At 40.8% G+C, this 18485-nt stretch overlaps 1 protein-coding gene across 4 annotated transcripts in view; it reads right to left on the bottom strand.

The window, feature by feature from the left end:
* Positions 1-105: 105 nt before the first annotated feature.
* ACSS3 (acyl-CoA synthetase short chain family member 3) overlaps positions 106-18485 on the bottom strand; it is a 102606-nt gene continuing 84226 nt past the window's right edge. For all 4 annotated transcript variants that reach the window (XM_060245137.1, XM_060245138.1, XM_060245139.1 and 1 more), the window contains 5 exons: positions 16345-16426; positions 8264-8386; positions 2522-2621; positions 2183-2358; positions 106-712 (listed from right to left, as the gene is read on the bottom strand). In XM_060245137.1, coding sequence (XP_060101120.1) covers positions 641-712; positions 2183-2358; positions 2522-2621; positions 8264-8386; positions 16345-16426 — 553 coding nt within the window. In that variant the 3' untranslated portion in view covers positions 106-640. The remainder of the gene's footprint in view (positions 713-2182; positions 2359-2521; positions 2622-8263; positions 8387-16344; positions 16427-18485) is intronic.

Raw genomic sequence — 18485 nt, 5'->3', positions numbered from 1 at the left:
TGCTCAGCAATGGCAGATTCAGAGACTGAGGAATGTGGGGGCACCAACTGACCCCTGACAACTTGTTTCTATCAATATGAGAAACAAAATAAAGGGAAAACAAAATGCTGTAAAGGTTATTGGGGACAATTTATATAAAGTGCGTTTAGTTCCTATAGCATATTCTATTAATTCTTATAATTTTTTAAACCTTAATTCTGATAGCATTCTAGGAATAGCTAAAACAGCATACATTTTTGGTTTTTATACTACCTCATGTCATAGCACAAAGTTAAGTCTTTCCTTAGAACAGAGCACTCAGTTTTATCCTGGCTAACACTTCATAACCTTTCATTACCATTAGTTCCTGATTATTATAGGTCAGAGGTGCCAAGTACATTTCAAACACTTCAGAATTTACACTATTATTTAAATAGATATGTGAATCCCTCAATGAATTTTTATTGACAAATCTGAACATTCATCAATAAAAATTACATCACCAAACAAATATTATGCTTATTTGATTGTCCAATGTAGTGTAAGACTGAGCAACACTTTCACAGAAAAAAAATTAGTCCAAAATGTTTCAGTTTTGTTCCCAGCATAACTAAATGAAATGTATTCCAGATATTACCCATATCTTAATAGCATTAAACAGTCACTTTAACTTTTTCTTCAGTGCATCTTCCACATGTTGAAATGCAGCAGGATCCTCAATGGTTGGACTTATCTGAAGAAATAAGACCAATGAATCAAGATGCTATATTTCCATTATATTTCTTTTGCCTAGTTTTTGTTATAATCATTTACAACTTACTATTTGCCCACAGAAAGTATGAACTTCATGGCTACTGTGTTATTGTACTGGCCTATGAGAAAATTCAAATATATAGGAAGGAGTAACAGTATATAGAACTAACTCAAAGATATACTGTCACTAGCATTCAAAACACACTAAAGATTAATTTAAACAGAGACCAATATAATGATTAATTGCAGGAAAGGACACTCATATTCCATGCAGATGTTCTAGTTGTCCACAAAGTCCTAACAAAGACCCTGGGCTACTTTTATTCTGTTTCAATTGAAAAAATCTTCTACAATGGTATATGTGCTTCAATCTTTCAATGGAATGACAAAATGAGGAGTGCTGCAGTCTGCAATCTGCTACTATACCAGCTAATCCTTCCTTTCAAATGTTACTGCTCGATTTAATCCTGGAACTAATCCACATTCACAAGTTAAAATTCCCCTTCACTCTTTCTCCTTTCACTCCTTATCTATCAGTCTTCCTCAATCCCTTCTCCCCTCACCCCTTCTATGTCGGTCTTCCCCCTTTTTCTGTCCACCATTTTCTCTGGCAATCTTTCTTACCCTATTTTCTGCTCTCACCCCTTGTATATCAACCTCCCCACTCAACTACCCCCCAGCACTTCTCAGACAATGTTCCCCCTTCTCAATCTACCACCCCCTCTCCTATTTTTCTCCCCCCTCTTCTTTCTGTTTTCTTCTTCATACAATCCCCTCCTTTTTCTCTCTCTAGAAGACAATCCCCTCCTTTTTTCCTTCCTTGGGAGCCATGGTGGCTGTGGTGGCAGCAGGACTGTGTGGGAGGGAGGAATCCTATCTCCCCATCCATGGCCAACCATGGTGCAGCTCCAGGCCACTCCGCCTACCTTTGAGTACAGTGGCAGTGCCTTGGGGCTGCTCCATACCCAGAACCAAATCTGAAGTTCGAAGAGCGGCTCCTGGCATCCACTGCCACCATCTCTGCCAAGGCGAGTGTGCTGTCTGCACATGTGTAGACAACACAACTGTATTCTGGGAGGCAGATTTAAACCCCCATATATTTATCAGTTCAGATTTTTTTTTCAAACTTGGGGAGTCTTCCAAATTTGCAGGAAAATCTGTTTAGTGTCATTGTGGCCACAATCCATGGATTTAGGCACCACAGATGAAGGCCACACATATATAGATATATAGATTTCAGATGGAAGGCACAGCAGAATAGGATTGGCCTGTTCCACGAAGTAAGGCCATGTCAATGTCATTCTGCACCCTACAGAAGTTTTGCATACATTTATGAGTAGGGCATAAGATTAGGAAATTGCCTACTGCACTGTATAGATTAAGCTTTTTTGTTACATATACATCATAGTATCACATGCATCACCATAGTAATAGAAGAGCTGCTGTTCACCTGGTATGGCTTGCCATTTACAAGGGAAGAAAGAGCCGACCGTGGTATCTTGCCAGAACGTGTCTTTGGGATCTGTTTCACAAGTAGCACTTTCCGGAATGCTGCCACTGGACCAATATTTTCTCTAACTCTCTGAACAATTTCTTCCTTAAGTGATTCCTCTTCCGTATTCACATCTGATAAGGAATGCGAGTGTAACTGTCATTTTATTTCATTGTTACAGTTTTGTTACCTAGTCTAAGGTAGGATATATATATAAGGTAGGATATAAAAGTGAAAATAAACTGCATCCGTATTGACCCAGGGTTTGAATAAGTCTAAGGAAACAGGATTTCTCACCATTTCTTAGAACACATAATGCTAGTGGCACATGGCCTTTCAAAGAATCCTCATGACCAACAACTGCACAGTCTGCCACAGCCTTATGGGAGAGAACAGCCTGGAAAAGAAAACAAACGTCAGTGAACCAACTTAAGTATGGACTGGTAATTTAGATGCAGAGTATTACTAAATCCCGAAGTCGTCATCTGTCTCCTACTATGAATGTCACATTGAGCATTCAGGCATACAATGAAAATAGATGGCCAAAGTAACTCTTTCAAAGGTTCTATCTTGGGAACATTACCACACTGTGGATTGGTTGAAGTATTCATTATGGACTCTTTTTGGCAGCTACCATAGTTTCAGCCATTGGTGGTTTACACTTTTCATACATTATATAGTGCGGTTAGTTTGCTTAGTTTGCTTAGAGCTCACTTGCAAATTTATACAATGCTGCATTGTTGGTATGCATGTTGTCCGTGCAGTTTTACACATATACTCTTCTCACTGGTACATTCTCAAAATTTAGATTGATGAAAAATCTATATAATCCAGTGCTCCAGCAGCAAAATACTTAATAACTATGAAAATTATATTAATAAGCCCTTTGGGACTGAAAACTATAAAACTGTTAACTGTCCAACCAACAATACTAAGCATAAACCACTCTCATAGAGACATATTTTCAAACTAATAATACTGGTTAAATTTTATAATATTTCAATGTTTTGTGGGTCTGGGAACAATCTTAACTATAAATCAACTAAACAATGTCACAAAAATAAAGAAAGTGTATATATTGTTTGAACATGAGATCAGAGCTATGTCATGATGTATTCAGCAAAGTCATCAAATCACTATCCACTGTATGGGAAGCAAATAATGGAAATCAAGCAGCATAAAGGACAGTATATTGCTTTCTGAAACAGAATACAAACAATACATAAAACAATTTAGCCAAAGCTTTCCTTTCCAAAAGAAAGAAGCAGCAGCAATAAAGCCTCAAGATGCCACAACATCAGACCTGTTTGTCAACATGAAAAAGGTAACTAAAGTATAAAAATAAATGTGAGGATTTACCTTTCCACAAATAGATGGAAGAACTAGTTTTCTAACACTTTAAAAATGCTATTTATTTAAATGTTAATGGCTTTGCAAATATGTCTCCCAAAAGCTACATTGATAAAAAAGAAAAATTAGGTTTCTGTTAAAAATTATAGCCTTCACTTTGAGGCCATTTTTGAAATTGCAAAGGAAAAATGGATTACTATGGTGATTAGATTCATGAATATTCTGGCATGCAAAGAGACACAAACACTTGGAAAGCCAATGTTGATTCTAAGGTGTAGTGATTGTCTACTTTGGCTTCCTCCTGCAGTGTTGGTTATCTGAATTTACTTACTGATAAAACAGCTGAGCATGATGTACTTCAGGTTTTTGTTTTACTTCATTTATTTGCCTTTTAAAAACTGCTACATTTGATTAGGCTGTTCATATGTTTAATTATTCTGTTCTGTTTTTTCTCTAATGCTTTCGATCTTCCCTCTGCCTACCATTTTATTTCATTCACTATTTGAATTCTGTTACTTTATTTACTGTTTCAGTAGTTTATAATTTTCAGTCTTTGGCATTTTTCTGTGATTTCTCTTGTGTATGTTGTTCCTTCATTGCCGAGTCGTGATGTGATGCTTCTGTGTCTTTAATTCGTGTTAGTTTATCATCAAATCTTAATTTTTATGTTCCCTTATTTTCCATTCTTATTGTTCTTTTTTTTTTTGCTTAGTCCTCAGTTATGCCTTCTTCATTCATGGGTTCATTCTGCAAAGTGGCTGTACATCTTAATTCTCATTTTGTTCACTATGTTTATTTTTTTCATCCTCAGTTGTTTCCCTGATATTTTTTCAATATCTTTCTTTTTCTTCTTCCATTTCCTAGTTTTTATTCTGTTGTTCCTTTGTTGTTTAAACTTCATTTTCTTCCTTGTTTTCTGTTTTTGTTTTGGTAAAGCCGTTTCATCTAGAAGTTCCTTCAGATTAGTCTTCTTGTTTATTGCCATCTGCCTTGATCACTCTGCTTTTTTCCTTCAGTTTTCCCATGGATTATTTTATCTTTTTAAAATTTCTTTTAAATCAACCCCCTGATGTCATAACAGTCTTTCTTTTTTTAAAAAAGAGAAGATTCCTTCTAGATGATTTCCTACTGAGATTGTCTGCTGTGATAACTCTTCTTCAAGTGGAGGGATTCACTTGACATTTCATCTTATTCCCAAATTATATGGTTTCAAAGTCTTTATGTTTTGTAGTGTTTGGATTATGCCTCTGCTCAATTTATTTTTAATCCTTTTCCATTTGGCTTTCATTCCATTTTCTCACTTTCATTTTACTATTTTTCTTTTCTGTTATTTTTCTGTAGTTGTGACTACATTTTACTCTATTAATCCTTTCTTCCTCTTTCATCTATTTTTTTTTTATTTCCTTATCAATCTTTTGTTATGTCACCCCATGCTTTTTAAACTTTTGCTCAAATTTGGTTGCCCAGCCAGGCTCAGGCCTTGCCACCCGTAGTTCTCATATACCTCTTTGGCTTTTATATAAAGTAAGGGATCTGCAAGGAGCTGCAGGGAGCATCACATTTCCCCCTTCCTGGTATTTCCCTTCCATGAAAGTACCCATAGTTCCTCCCCTTTTCCTGCTTCCTTCTCTCCTTTGTACCCAACCAGCCAACCTATCTTTTATACCCCCCATGTCATCCACTTTCCCTTCTTTCCTCCCCTAGCAATAATTACCTAAAGAAATTATGGCCCACTTGTTGCAATGCCAGCCATTGAATCGGGCTAAGTTACATGCAGGGCTTGTGTCAGCTTTTTTGGTACCCTAGGCAAGGCCCCCCACCCTTGATTTCCACTAACTGCTTCACCACGTTCACTTTTGGTGGGTAGGCTGCTCCTGAACAGTAGCAAGCAGCCAGTCCCGAGCAGGGTGGATAAAAATCAATGTGTGTTTTTTTTAAATTTAAAACATTTTTTTTAATTTAAATTTGATTTTTTTAAAATTTAAATCGGATTTTTTAAATAAAATGCTTTCTGAGGAAAATAAATTTCATCCAAAGGTTATTCCGTCATGAAATAAGGATTAGTTTTTAATTCTGAAGCATAAAGCTGTATATTCATGCAATGTTTAAATTTTTTGGTAATAAAATTCTATTAATCCATTCACAATGACATGCTCTTCCAGAGGTTTCTGTAAGATTACTGGGCAGTTTCTCTGTCTACAAGATATTATCACAGAACACAGATGCTTGGTTTTGCAGTTCTCAAAACTAATTTGTGTCTGTAGAGATCACATGCCTCTTCTACACAGCAAAAATGTTATAAAATGAACTGACTTGAGAAAAAGACCTTAATCTCATTGTTCTACAAACCTATGTACACAGAATCAACCCCTTAAGTGTTAAGTTTCAAAAAGTTCAATGAATAGAAAAAGATTGCTTTGAGTGGAATAGATCTGCACAAGAAGAAACTTAAGTGTGAGGAGGGAGGGGCAAGCAGTAAAAATGAAAGTGAAACTTTTTGAGCAGAATACTCCACAAGACTTTGGATCTTTTGTATGTATAACCCGAGGTTTATCACATCACTTTTTTTCCCTGGAGGAGAAAACCTTTAATGGCAGCAGGAAGTAAAAGAGACCCAGTTTGGGAATATTTTAATGAATTTCCTCTATCTATTGGTAAGGCAGGCATGCGTGCAAAATGCAAACACTGCAACAAAGAAATGCAAGGCCTGGTGGCCCAAATGAGGCAACATCATGAGAAGTGCTGTGATGAAGATGACAACAGAAACATGTTTGAACAGGCAGGATCTTCAGGTTGGTAAACATTTTTATTTAATCATATTTCTTAAAGAGTGCCTTGAATTGTCATGTTTGAGCAAAATTATATTTCTTATTATTACTGCACGTTACTGTCATTTTGATACAGTTATGAAGAAAAGCAAATATTCTTTTTTGGGCAGTGTTGCATGGCAATGAATACAATAAGCAGAAATCGTATAAATAACAGCATTAATTTTTTTTTAGGGGAATTCATCAACACTGGAAACTATCGACCTTCAAGATCACCATCCTCCTACAGTTTCAGAGGTATCTATTCAGGATAGTGTTTCAGTTGCACCATAGACATCATCATCAGACACCTACAGTATATCACCTAAAAGAAAGAAAAAGCCCTTCCCTCCTGGAACCACCATAGATAAGTTTTTGATAAAAAACAGCAGATTAGAAAAAGAGTTAATTGATGAAAAAAATTCCCAGCTTGTTTATGCAACCAACTCTTCTTTCCGTCTGACTGAGAACCCACACTTCATTAATATGGTTCAATCACTGAGACCAGGATACAGTCCACCCAGCAGAGCAGATGTTGCAGGGAAGCTGCTGGATAAAGTGTATGATAGAGAAATGGAGCAATGTGCAGCAGCTCTGAAGGATAAAATTGTTAACCTAAGTCTTGATGGGTGGAGTAATGTCCACAATGATCCAGTCGTATGTGCTTGTATAACAACAGAAGAAGGGAAAGTCTTCCTTGCACAAACAATAGATATGGCAGGAAATACACACACAGCAGAATACTTAAAAGAAGTGGCAGCAAAAGCTATAATAACATGTGAACAAAAATTCAAATGTGTAGTACGCAGTTTGGTCACAGACATTGCTGCAAATGTCTCTAAGATGAGAAGAAATTTAGAAGAGCTGGAAGGGAATACAAAGCTAATAACATGGTTGCAGTGCTCATTTGCTGCACCTCCTAGCCAAAGACTTCAGTGTTCCAGAAATAAAGGCTAATGTTGATATTGCTAAATACTTCCATAACAATCATTTTGCTGCAGCAGCTCTGAAAAGAATGGGTGGGCCTGAGCTAATGCTCCCACAAGATGTTAGATGGAACTCTGTGGTGGACTGTTTTGAGCAGTATATCAAGAACTGGCCTATTCTGATGACAGTTTGTGAACTTAAATTTGTGGATTTAAATTTCCACAGATTTGGCCATACTGAGAATTAGATACATTGGTATTACTAATTTATTATATTTATATCCTGCCTTCTCATTAGACTCAAGGCAGCTAACAAAACAATAAATTTCAAACATACAAAAACAATATAACATACAAAAACGAAATAACAATCAATAAGCAAGTTAATAACACACAAAATAAGAACTCAGCTAGATTTGTCAAAAACAGTTTACCTTTCACTGAATGTCCTCTGAAATAAAAACTTTTACACACATTGCTGAATGCATACAATATTTATGTCAAAGGAGGCAGTAGACAACATGGCATCTTCTTGACACCATCATTTAAAAACTTTTCTAGGAAGCCACCAAAAAAGGATATGTTTCAATGAAGTTCTTCCTCTCAGACAGATTTCCCCCCCATTATTACTTTTTTTTTTAAGAGTGCAGAGTGTTAAAGCTGCAGTACTGCAGTCCTAAGCTCTGCTCACGACCTGAGTTCGATCCCCGGTGGAAGTTGGATTTTCAGGTAGCCGGCTTGAGGTTGACTCAGCCTTCTATCTTTCCGAGGTTGGTAAAATGAGTACCCAGCTTGCTGGGGGGGAAGTGTAGATGACTGGAGAAGGCAATGGCAAACCACCCCGTAAAAAGTCTCCTGTGAAAACGTTGTGAAAGCAACGTCACCCCAGAGTCAGAAACGACTTGCATAGGGGACCTTTCCTTTCCTATTACTTTTATAAGCATTTTTTTACTCACCTCTTCAATTGCACCTGCTGAAATTCTATGACCAGCAACATTGATCACATCATCCACTCGTGACATGACATACACATATCCATCTTCATCCATGAAACCTGCATCCATAGTATCATAGTATCCCTTAAAAAGGAAGAAGGGAAAAACACTTTAGATACATCATCAATATGTATTTCGTTCCTTTATTTAAGGTGACACCAATACCATCAACCAAGGAAATCGCTTTTGCTGTGATCACGCGTATCCAAAATGATTGTAAAGCTTGGTCCAGATGCCTCCCATGTCGATGCTGCTGCAAACAGTACTAGCAAAGCCACAGATGCTTCTCCATAAAGCAACTATAAAATGTACAGCTGTTTACCATATGCATTCTTTGCATCATTTAATATCCATTTGTACAGGGTTGTAGAAAGCCACCCCATGGGCCCCTGAACAAAATTCCATCTGGCCTCCCAATGACCCTGATCAAAACCAAATATCATAACTAAACAAATCATTTGGTTTTTGTTACTGTGAACAGAAGAATAATTGTTAACTGGGAATAATTCCCATTGTATTAAGTGTGATATAAGTCTCTCTCTCAAACAGTACTAAACTGAAAAAAAACCCACTTTAGAATATTTCTACTAACCTGATAGAAACAAACAGACAAGAAAATAGCAATTTACAGGATGCTTCATAGGGGAAGGAAAAAATGGGGGGAAGTGAGAAGTCGATTTCTTTGAGAGGAGGCAAGCAAGTCAAGTCATTTATTTATTTACCTTCGATTTATATTCTGCCCATTCCAAAAGCGGATTCAAGGCGACTAACAGTCATAGTAAAACCAACAATCTCAATTACAAGTTTAAAATGATAAAACAAACAATTAACAATTTAAAAGCAAGATATTAGGTGCAATACAAATATCTGTTGGTGGTCCTTCTGATGGTATTGCTCAGCAGCACAGAAGTGGCAGCCTTCTCCCACTAGTTACTATAAGCCTGTCAAAAAAGTTCAGTTTTACAAGCCCTGCAGAACTGGGAGAGATCCCGCAGGGCTCTTACGGCCTCAGGGACAGCATTCCACAGCATTGGTGCTGCCATTGAGAAGGCCCCGGCCTGTGTAGAGCTTAGACTGGCCTCCCTTGGTCTGGGGATGGACAACAGATTTTGAGTTCCCGAACGCAGTGCTCTCTGGGGAACATATTAGGAAAGGCAGTCCCGTAGACAGACAGGTCTTCGGCCATATATAAAGGTCAATACCAGCACTTTAAAACAGACTCGGTACACAATAGGCAGCCAATGCAGCTCTTTCAACACGGGTTGAATGTGCTCCCATCCAGGGAGACCTATTAACAACCGTGCTGCAGCATTCTGCACTAGCTGCAGTTTCTGAGTCAGAGTCAAGGGAAACCCCATGTAGAGGGCATTACAGTAGTCTATTCTTGAGGTGACCATAGCATGGATCAGCATTGCTAAGTCGCAGTGCTCTAGAAAAGGGGTCAACTGCTATACCCGCCGCAGATGGAAAAAGGTTGACTTGGCAGTGGTTGCTACTTGGGCCTCCATAGACAAGGAGGACTCCAGGAGCACTCCCAAGCTTTTGACTTTTGGGGCCAGAATTAGTGGCACTCCATCAAAAGCCGGTAAGGGGATCTCCTTTCCCAGGCCACCCCAACTCAGATAGAGAACCTCCATCTTTGTCGGATTCAACTTCAATTGACTCAGCCTGAGCCAAGATGTCACAGCTTGTAGTGCCAGGTCCAAGTTGTCCGGGGTGCAGCCGGATTGGCCACCCATCAATAGAGCTGGGTGTCATCTGCATATTGATGGTACCCCAGCCCATGCCTCCTGACAAGCGGGCACATGTTGATGTTAAATAACATCGGGGACAGAACCACCCCTTGCAGCACACCACGTGTAAGTGGGTGCCTCCGAGACGATTCTTCCCCTATAACCACCCTTTGTCCCCAACCTTTAAGGGAAAAGGCCAGCCACTGCAAGGCGGACCGCTGAATTCCCACGTCGGCGAGGTGGCTAGACAGTAGCTGGTGGTCAGCCGTATCAAATGCAGCTGACAGGTCTAATAACAGCAGCACTGCTGAGCCGCCTTGATCCAGATGTCGCAGGAGTCATCTATGAGGGCAACCAAAACCATCTGGATGAAAACTGGACTGAAAAAAGTCAGTGCAGAAGTGTTCTCCAGGAACCCTTGTAACTGAGTCACCATAGCCCGCTCTATAACCTTACCCAGAAAGTGTAGGTTCAACACCGGCCGATAGTTCGCCAATTCGGCTGGGACTGCAGATGGCTTTTTTAAGAGGGGACATACCACAGCCCCTTTAAGAGGTGTGGGAAAGATCCCCTCTAGAAGGGATCTGTTGATAATCATCTGCAATGGTTCACGTAGTATCGCCTGGCCAACTTTCACTAGCCAAGACGGGCACGGATCCAAACTGCAGGTGGTAGGGTGCACAGTAAGAAGGGTCCTGTTGACTTTTTCCAGACTGAGTGGAGTGAAGGAATAAAAAAATGGACCAGAAGACGCTCTTGGTGCCTCAAGTTCGCTCGCTGTATCAAGTGTGATGGGCAGGTCATAAACCTTATCTGTGAAAAAACTCGCAAAAGCCTCATAGTCAAGTTTATTGTTACAGTCAGTCAAGTTTATTGCCTCATAGTCTATTTCTAATTCCCTAACATTTTGTTTACTTTGTGATGAAGTTGTTAATGACCGAATTTTGCTAATTATGCTAAATAATTGTGCCAGGCATGAGGTCACAGACGCAATCTGAGTCACAAAGTAAGCCTTCTTTGTGGCCTGGACTGCCATCTCATAGGCCCACATAAATGACCTATAGGATGTTCTTGTCATTTCGTCATGAGTACATTGCCACTGACTCTCTAGTCATCTTAGTCACCGTTTCATCGATCACGTATACCACGGTGCCAATCGTGAGTGGGGACTAAGAAGACGCTGGGGAGGGATCTCGTCGATAGCTGCGGAGAGCCGGTTATTCCAGGTCTCCACAAGATCATTCAACAAGTCGTCAGAGGGCCAGGGAGCCCACAAAGCCATCTGAAACCTCATGGGGTCCTTCTGACTTCGAGGGTGAGCTAAAACCTGCTCGCCGCCTAAGCAGGGCAGATATGGGATATCCACACGGGCCCTCAGGGCATAGTGGCACTGCATCTACAGAAATCCGATCCACTATAACTCCCTATCACAACCACTACTATGGCGGTGGCAGCCTATCACCTCCTGCCTCAGTGAGGGCAGCTAAATATACATTAGTCTCTTCGAGGGTCTGATACAGTATATGAGCAGGGGACCACTGCAGATTTGAAGTCTTTCCCAATCACACAGGCACCAGAAAACGTAACAGCAAACTATAGTTCTTTATTTACAAAATAGGCTTTAACTGGGGGATGGGATATCTGTACAGAGGCTACTTTGTATCTTGTAGAAATAACATTTGCTTTACAGTAGGTTGGCTAGACCCTCCAGCAATGCTCTGAGGTATTTCAGGGTACACAGTTCTTCTTTTAATCCACTCTCCTAAACTTAAATCAGGCTGGCCTCTTGGGCTTTGAGTGCCTGGTCCCTCGAATCATCTGGTTTGACAAGCCCCAGTTCTCCTGACTCCCTCAGACCCACGGCTCTCCCTCAGCCACATTATAAACTCATAGGAGCAGTGTATCATATGTCTGTGACCACTAAGGTCTTCCACTTAGACACTCTCTGTCACCTTCCTCTTCCTTAGAGGGCGCTCGTGACCTAGAGATATGCCTCACGCTCAGCCACCTGGCTGATTTCACAGAGTGTATATAGAGCTTCACTTCACACCAAGCCTCTCTCACACACTCGCAGTCCAACTCTCTCTTTCTGACCATTTTTTTCTGACAGTTAACCACTGAGTCACATGACTCAGGGCTCTCTGAGGCCTCAGCTTCTCCATTAACCCTTTGATTGCATCACACTCCCATTGCAAAGATCATATCTAGCGTGTGCCCAGCCTGGTGTGTTGGGGTTGTTATATAAAGGGAGAGTCCTAGTGCCGCCATGGAAGACACTAGGTCCACCACCCAACTAGAGGCTGCATCCTCGGCATGGAAATTGAAGTCACCCAAGATTATAAGTTGAGAGTACTCCAAAGCTCAGCCTGCTACAACCTCCATCAGGATGGTAAGGCACTGGCTGGTGCGTTAGGTGGACGGTACACCAGCTAGATTGCCAAACTCTCCCCAATATCCCACAGCAAGCCGACACACTCTATGCCAGTGATCTCTGGGGACGGGAGCGCCCGGAAGGAGTAAGCCTCCCGTATAAAGAAAGCCACCTCTCTCCCCTCCCCCGCTAGTCAGTGCTTGATGAAGGACTGAGAACTCGGGAGGAGCAACTTGGGAGAGAGTTACTGTCTCCTTGTCTCGCACCCAGGTCTCAGTCACGCAGGCCAGGTCCATATCCTGCGTAAGCAGTAAGTCCTGCAGGGCTGAGGTCTTACTATTTATGGACCTGGTGTAGCACAACACCAAGGATGGAGTCGAGTACTTCCACTTGGCCCCCATACCTGCTATCCTTGGGATGGGATACAGGCTGGAAGGAGAGTGAGCCACTATACTCCTTCACCCAAAGGGAATTCACTGCCACAGGAGGTGGAGGTGACTACAAGCATAGCCAGCTTCAAGGGGGTTAGATAAAAATATGGAGCAGAGGTCCATCAGTGGCTATTAGCCGCTCTGTGTGTGTGTGTGTGTGTGTGTGTGTGTGTGTGTGTGTATATATATATATATATATAAATTTTTTGGCCACTGTGTGATACGGAGTGTTGGACTGGATGGGCCATTGGCCTGATCCAACATGGCTTCTCTTATGTTCTTACCTTCCCCTCCCCAGGAGCACCCCAGACATCTCCCCCTAATGATCTCCGCTGAGCTTCAGATCACCATCAGAGTACAATGGCTGCAACTTACAACTTATCCTGCCTTTCCCTCCCACTCAATCCAGTGCTCTATCCAACACTATCCAAAATCTACTAATACAGTATTCCTACTACTGAACTTTCAATTTATTTCCAATCAAGATGGTGTTTTAAGACTTAAGGAAAAATATTTCAGTGTATCTGATGAAGTATGCATGCACACAAAAGCTTATACACGGGATTAAACTTGTTGGCCCTAAAGAAGCCACCGGACTTGAAATTCATTCCAGATCTCTCTTCTCATTCCATTCAATTTCATTCCATCCTCTCCTCTCCAGCTGGCTATCGCTCTAGAATTTATCTTTTCTAGTAACTCAGTTTGTGCAAAGATATCACTAGCACTTAGCCTAAGAGTTCATTTTCAGCATGGCCAGAGTTCTGGAAGAAAAATACCTCTGGGCATGCACAGAATGCCTTTCCCTTAACATTAAAAGCAAAACTGCAGTTTCCTTTCTTCCCACACACTTTAATAACTCAGTAGCATATTTAAAGGTGCAGAGAAAGCAGTGGGATCACTGAATGATATTTTAAAAATCCTTTGTAAAATGAAGTTAGTATAACTACATACCTGTGCCATGATAATAATAAAAAAAGAAGCTTGTTGGACCACACCAGATGTTTCTCTAGTCCAGTGTCCTATTTCCCACACTAGCTAGCCAAGCAAATGCTTTTGGAAATCCCATCAGCAGGGAACAAAGGTAAGAGCATCCCCTCCCTGGCATTCAAGAGTATAGTGTGCCTAAACATGGAGGTTCAGTTTGGTCATCATATATAACAGCCATTCAAGGACCTTCCCACCTTCACGTATCTGTCTATTATTAAGTATGTTTTAACTTCTCAGCCATGGTAGCAATGAGAAGAAAGGTTAGAAATGGGCGGCTGGGGGCAGCAAACACAGACTGTAGGGGGAGAGAAAAATGAATGCATACCAAGTTGGTTGATGAGCTTAGGAACAACTCATGACAGAAATGTTTTCCTCTGCACTTTAGCTTTAAAAATGCGCAGTGGAGAACTTTCTAAAATAAAAATAGCTTGTAAAAAACCATGGCAAACAGCATCAAGATGTCAAAGTATCCTTCTGCTTGCTCTGCTCTGCCTTGCCAGCACTTCTAGTGGCTGTAGTGCAGAACTATACTGAAGGCAAAACAAAACAAACCCCTGAAATGCATTCGTGATTCTTGGTTCACTGGTCCTTCAAGCTGACATGGGCACCAGGAATTTTGTACCCCCAGGCCCCTCTCTCCATGACCCTACTTTTAGTATCATTACACATTCCATAAGGATTACTTATTCTTTTGTCTAGTGAGGGCATATTAGGAAGGAGGAGGACAGGAGAGGTAGATTTGGTAGTAATGCACTTAGAATCATAGAGTTGGAAGGGGCCTCTAGGGTCATCTAGTCCAACCCCCTATACAATGCAGGAAACTCACAAATACCTCCCCCTAAATTCACAGGATCGTCATTGCTGTCAGATGACCATCTAGCCTCTGTTTAAAAACCTCAAAGGAAGGAGAGCCCACCACCTCCCAAGGAAGCCTGTTCCACTGAAGAATCGCTCTAACCGTCAGAAAGTTCTTCCTAATGTTGAGCCGGAAACTCTTTTAATTTCCACCCACTGGTTCTGGTTCTACCTTCTGGGGCCACAGAAAACAATTCCACACCATCCTCTAGATGGCAGCCCTCCAAGTACTTGAAGATGGTGATCATATCACCTCTCAGCTGCCTCCTCTCCAGGCTAAACATCCCCAGCTCTTTCAACCTTTCTTCATAGAACTTGGTCTCCAGACCCCTCATCATCTTCGTTGCCCTGCTCTGGACCTGTTCCATCTTGTCTATATCCTTCTTAAAATGTGGTGCCCAAAACTGAACACAATACTCCAGGTGAGGTCTTACCAGAGCAGAGTACAGCGATACCATCACTTCACATGATCTGGATACTATACGTCTGTTGATACAGCCCAAATTGGCATTTGCCTTTTTAGCCACCGCATCACACTATTGACTCATGTTCAGCGTATGATCCACTAAGACCCCTGGATTCTTTTTACATATACTACTGCTAAGACAAGTCTCCCCCATCCTATAACCATGCATCGGATTTTTCCTACCTAAATGCAGAACTTTACATTTCTCCCTGTTAAAATTCGTTTTATTGGTTTCAGCCCAGTTTTCCAGCCTGTCTAGCTCATCCTGTATCCTATTTCTGCCTTCTATTGTATTTGCAACTCCTCCCAATTTAGTATCCTCAGCAAATTTAATAAGCATTCCCTCTATTCCTTCATCTAAATCATTTATAAAGATATTGAACAAAACAGGCCCCAGGACAGATCCTTGAGGCACTCCACTTGTCACTCCTCTCCAAGAGGATGGGGAACCATTCACAAGCACTCTTTGGGTGCGATCTGTCAACCAGTGACAGATCCACCTAACGGTAACAGGATCCAAACCACATTTTACCAACTTTTCAACAAGGATAGTGGAACCTTATCAAAAGCCTTACTGAAATCAAGATAAACGTATACAACATTCCCCTGATCCAGCAAGGTAGTCACTTTCTCAAAAAAAGAGATCAGGTTAGTCTGACATTTCTTGTTCTTGAGAAACCCATGCTGGCTCTTATTAATCCACCCTTTCTAAATGTCCCAGGACTGACTGACTATTTGTTCTAAAACTTTTCCAGGTATAGACGCCAAGCTGATGGGTCGGTAGTTACCCAGATCCTCCTTTTTCCCCTTCTTGAAGATGGGGACAACATTCATCCACCTCCAATCTTCTGGCAGTTAGGTCAAAGTTCTTAATATGCAAGGGAGGCAACAAAGTTTTTTAAAAAGCACTTAGAAATACATGTAGTATTCTGTTTCAAAGTAGGTCACATTGATCTACAATACAATAGCAAATATTTAATTTAATTAGAATATTTAAGGATTCAAGACTATAAAATCTGCACACATCCAGGAAATGTTTAGGGCTAAGAAACTGAAAAGGCTATGTTTCTACCAAAAACAAAAAAGGTGGGGTGACTGTAGAGATCAGTATTTAGCATGAGAAAATATCAATATACTCAAAAAATCCAGCCTTACTTCTTGTAATAAATCCATTGATAACTTATTACAATTGTACTTACTGGAAATTTTTCAAAATATAACTCTTTATATAGGGCTTCATTTCTCCAAAGACCCAAAAAGGCTCCAGGAGCCAAAGGCAACCTGGTATAAAACAAAAAAGGCAATGATTAGAACAAAAATAACAAGGATAACAAAATCATAACAGAAAAAAATTCTAAGAAATACCTGGTTAAACATTCATAGTATGCAAAGTTTATTTAGGTGCAAACATGTAATTTTTACTAGTACTGAAAGACAACTGTCTGCATAGTAGTCTTTGCCAGCTCCTTCGACAGTCAAGTCATCTTAGGTATAAGTATACACTAAGCCTCTGCTCCCTGAATTCCCTTGCCCTGGCCAGCTGATGAATGACAGGGGATTGGACTAGATGACCCTGGAGGTCCCTTCCAACTTTGTGATTCTAACCACTATTGGCTTTCATATACAAGTGTCAAAAAAGTCACTAGGATGAAACTGAAATTACTCATCACATCTAGAAGAAGATGATGATAATATTGGATTTATATCCCGCCCTCCACTCTGAAGAGTCTCAGAGCGGCTCACAATCTCCTTTACCTTCCTCCCCCACAACAGACACCCCGTGAGGTGGGTGGGGCTGGAAAGGGCTCTTACAGCAGCTGCCCTTTCAAGGACAACCTCTGCAAGAGCTATGGCTGACCCAAGGCCATGCTAGCAGGTGCAAGTCGAGGAGTGAGGAATCAAACCCGGTTCTCCCAGATAAGAGTCCGCACACTTAACCACTACACCAAACTGGCATCTATGGGTGCCCTGTACATTGCTCCTAACAGCTAGAGCTACAAAATTTCTCAACATGCACTACTGCACACCATCCTGAGCCTTCTTCCCTTAAAGGCATCATCTGCCTTTGGAGACAGAAACAGTCCATACAGAAGGATGGTAGCACTCATCTCCTTCTGAAGCACAGCACAGAGGATTTTTACTCAAAAGCCCCTATTGCAAACAAGAAGACTATCCTTCCTCAGAGCTGAGGTTCATCAAAAAGCTTCTGCTTGTGGTAGAAACTCAAGCTGACCCCCCATTTATCTCAGAAGAAAAAGAGAAACTGAATACTCACCTTGAATTCACAATGAAGATGTTGAAGATGTTGGATTTATATCCCGCCCTCCACTCCGAAGAGTCTCAGAGCGGCTCACAATCTCCTTTACCTTCCTCCCCCACAACAGACACCCTGTGAGGTGGGTGGGGCTGGAGAGGGCTCTCACAGCAGCTGCCCTTTCAAGGACAACCTCTGCCAGAGCTATGGCTGACCCAAGGCCATGCTAGCAGGTGCAAGTGGAGGAGTGGGGAATCAAACCCGGTTCTCCCAGATAAGAGTCCGCACACTTAACCACTACACCAAACTTAACCACTACACCAAACCACTACACCAATGTTAAGACACTGTCATAAATCGAAGGTGTGGGGGTCTGGAAACTGCCTAATCTGATGTTTTTCAAATAACTCATCAATATTCTTCAAACCCACTTCCATAATAGCAACATTATGACCTTAGATTTTATTAGAATTTATTATAGTAGCATATCATTTTTCAACTTGTGTTACTACTGAAGTTAGCTCAAGCAGGGTTTCTGCTATTGTCCCTCTTCTAACCTCAAACCATTAAAAGCAAAAGAGAACAAAGAAAGTTAAATGTGCATACATCTTAAAACAGTCCGATTACAAAGATGCAGATAGAGATAAAACACACACACATTTAAAAGAGGAGAAATCAGAGTGAAGATGTTATGCTGTGTTTTTTTTCCCTCTGAGAAAGTGAAAACTTGCTTCTCTTGCACTATTTTCTAACCGAGAATGAACACTGAAATGCTTTTTATTATGAGATTTTAAAATATAGCTTTTGTTCCCCTTCACTTTTTCAAAATGCTTTGTGATAATTATATTTCTATCTGACAACTATCATGCTGCAGATATGTCAAATCCTCTTTCCTACTCCAAATTTCATTATTTTCTGTAAAAGCAACTGCTTATGGTAGGAAATAGACCAAAGCTAGAAACATAGGAAGGAGGAGAGAAGCTTGTTTCAACATGAGAAAGTTATCCATTCGCTGAACTCCTTGGAGATAATATATATATAGAGAGAGAGAGAGAGTTACTGATCTTTTAGAAATCAGTTCAGAGA

Source organism: Heteronotia binoei, chromosome 8 (assembly GCF_032191835.1).
Source record: "Heteronotia binoei isolate CCM8104 ecotype False Entrance Well chromosome 8, APGP_CSIRO_Hbin_v1, whole genome shotgun sequence".
Taxonomy (NCBI): Eukaryota; Metazoa; Chordata; class Lepidosauria; order Squamata; family Gekkonidae; genus Heteronotia; species Heteronotia binoei.
This window is presented reverse-complemented; position numbering and strand designations above follow the sequence as displayed.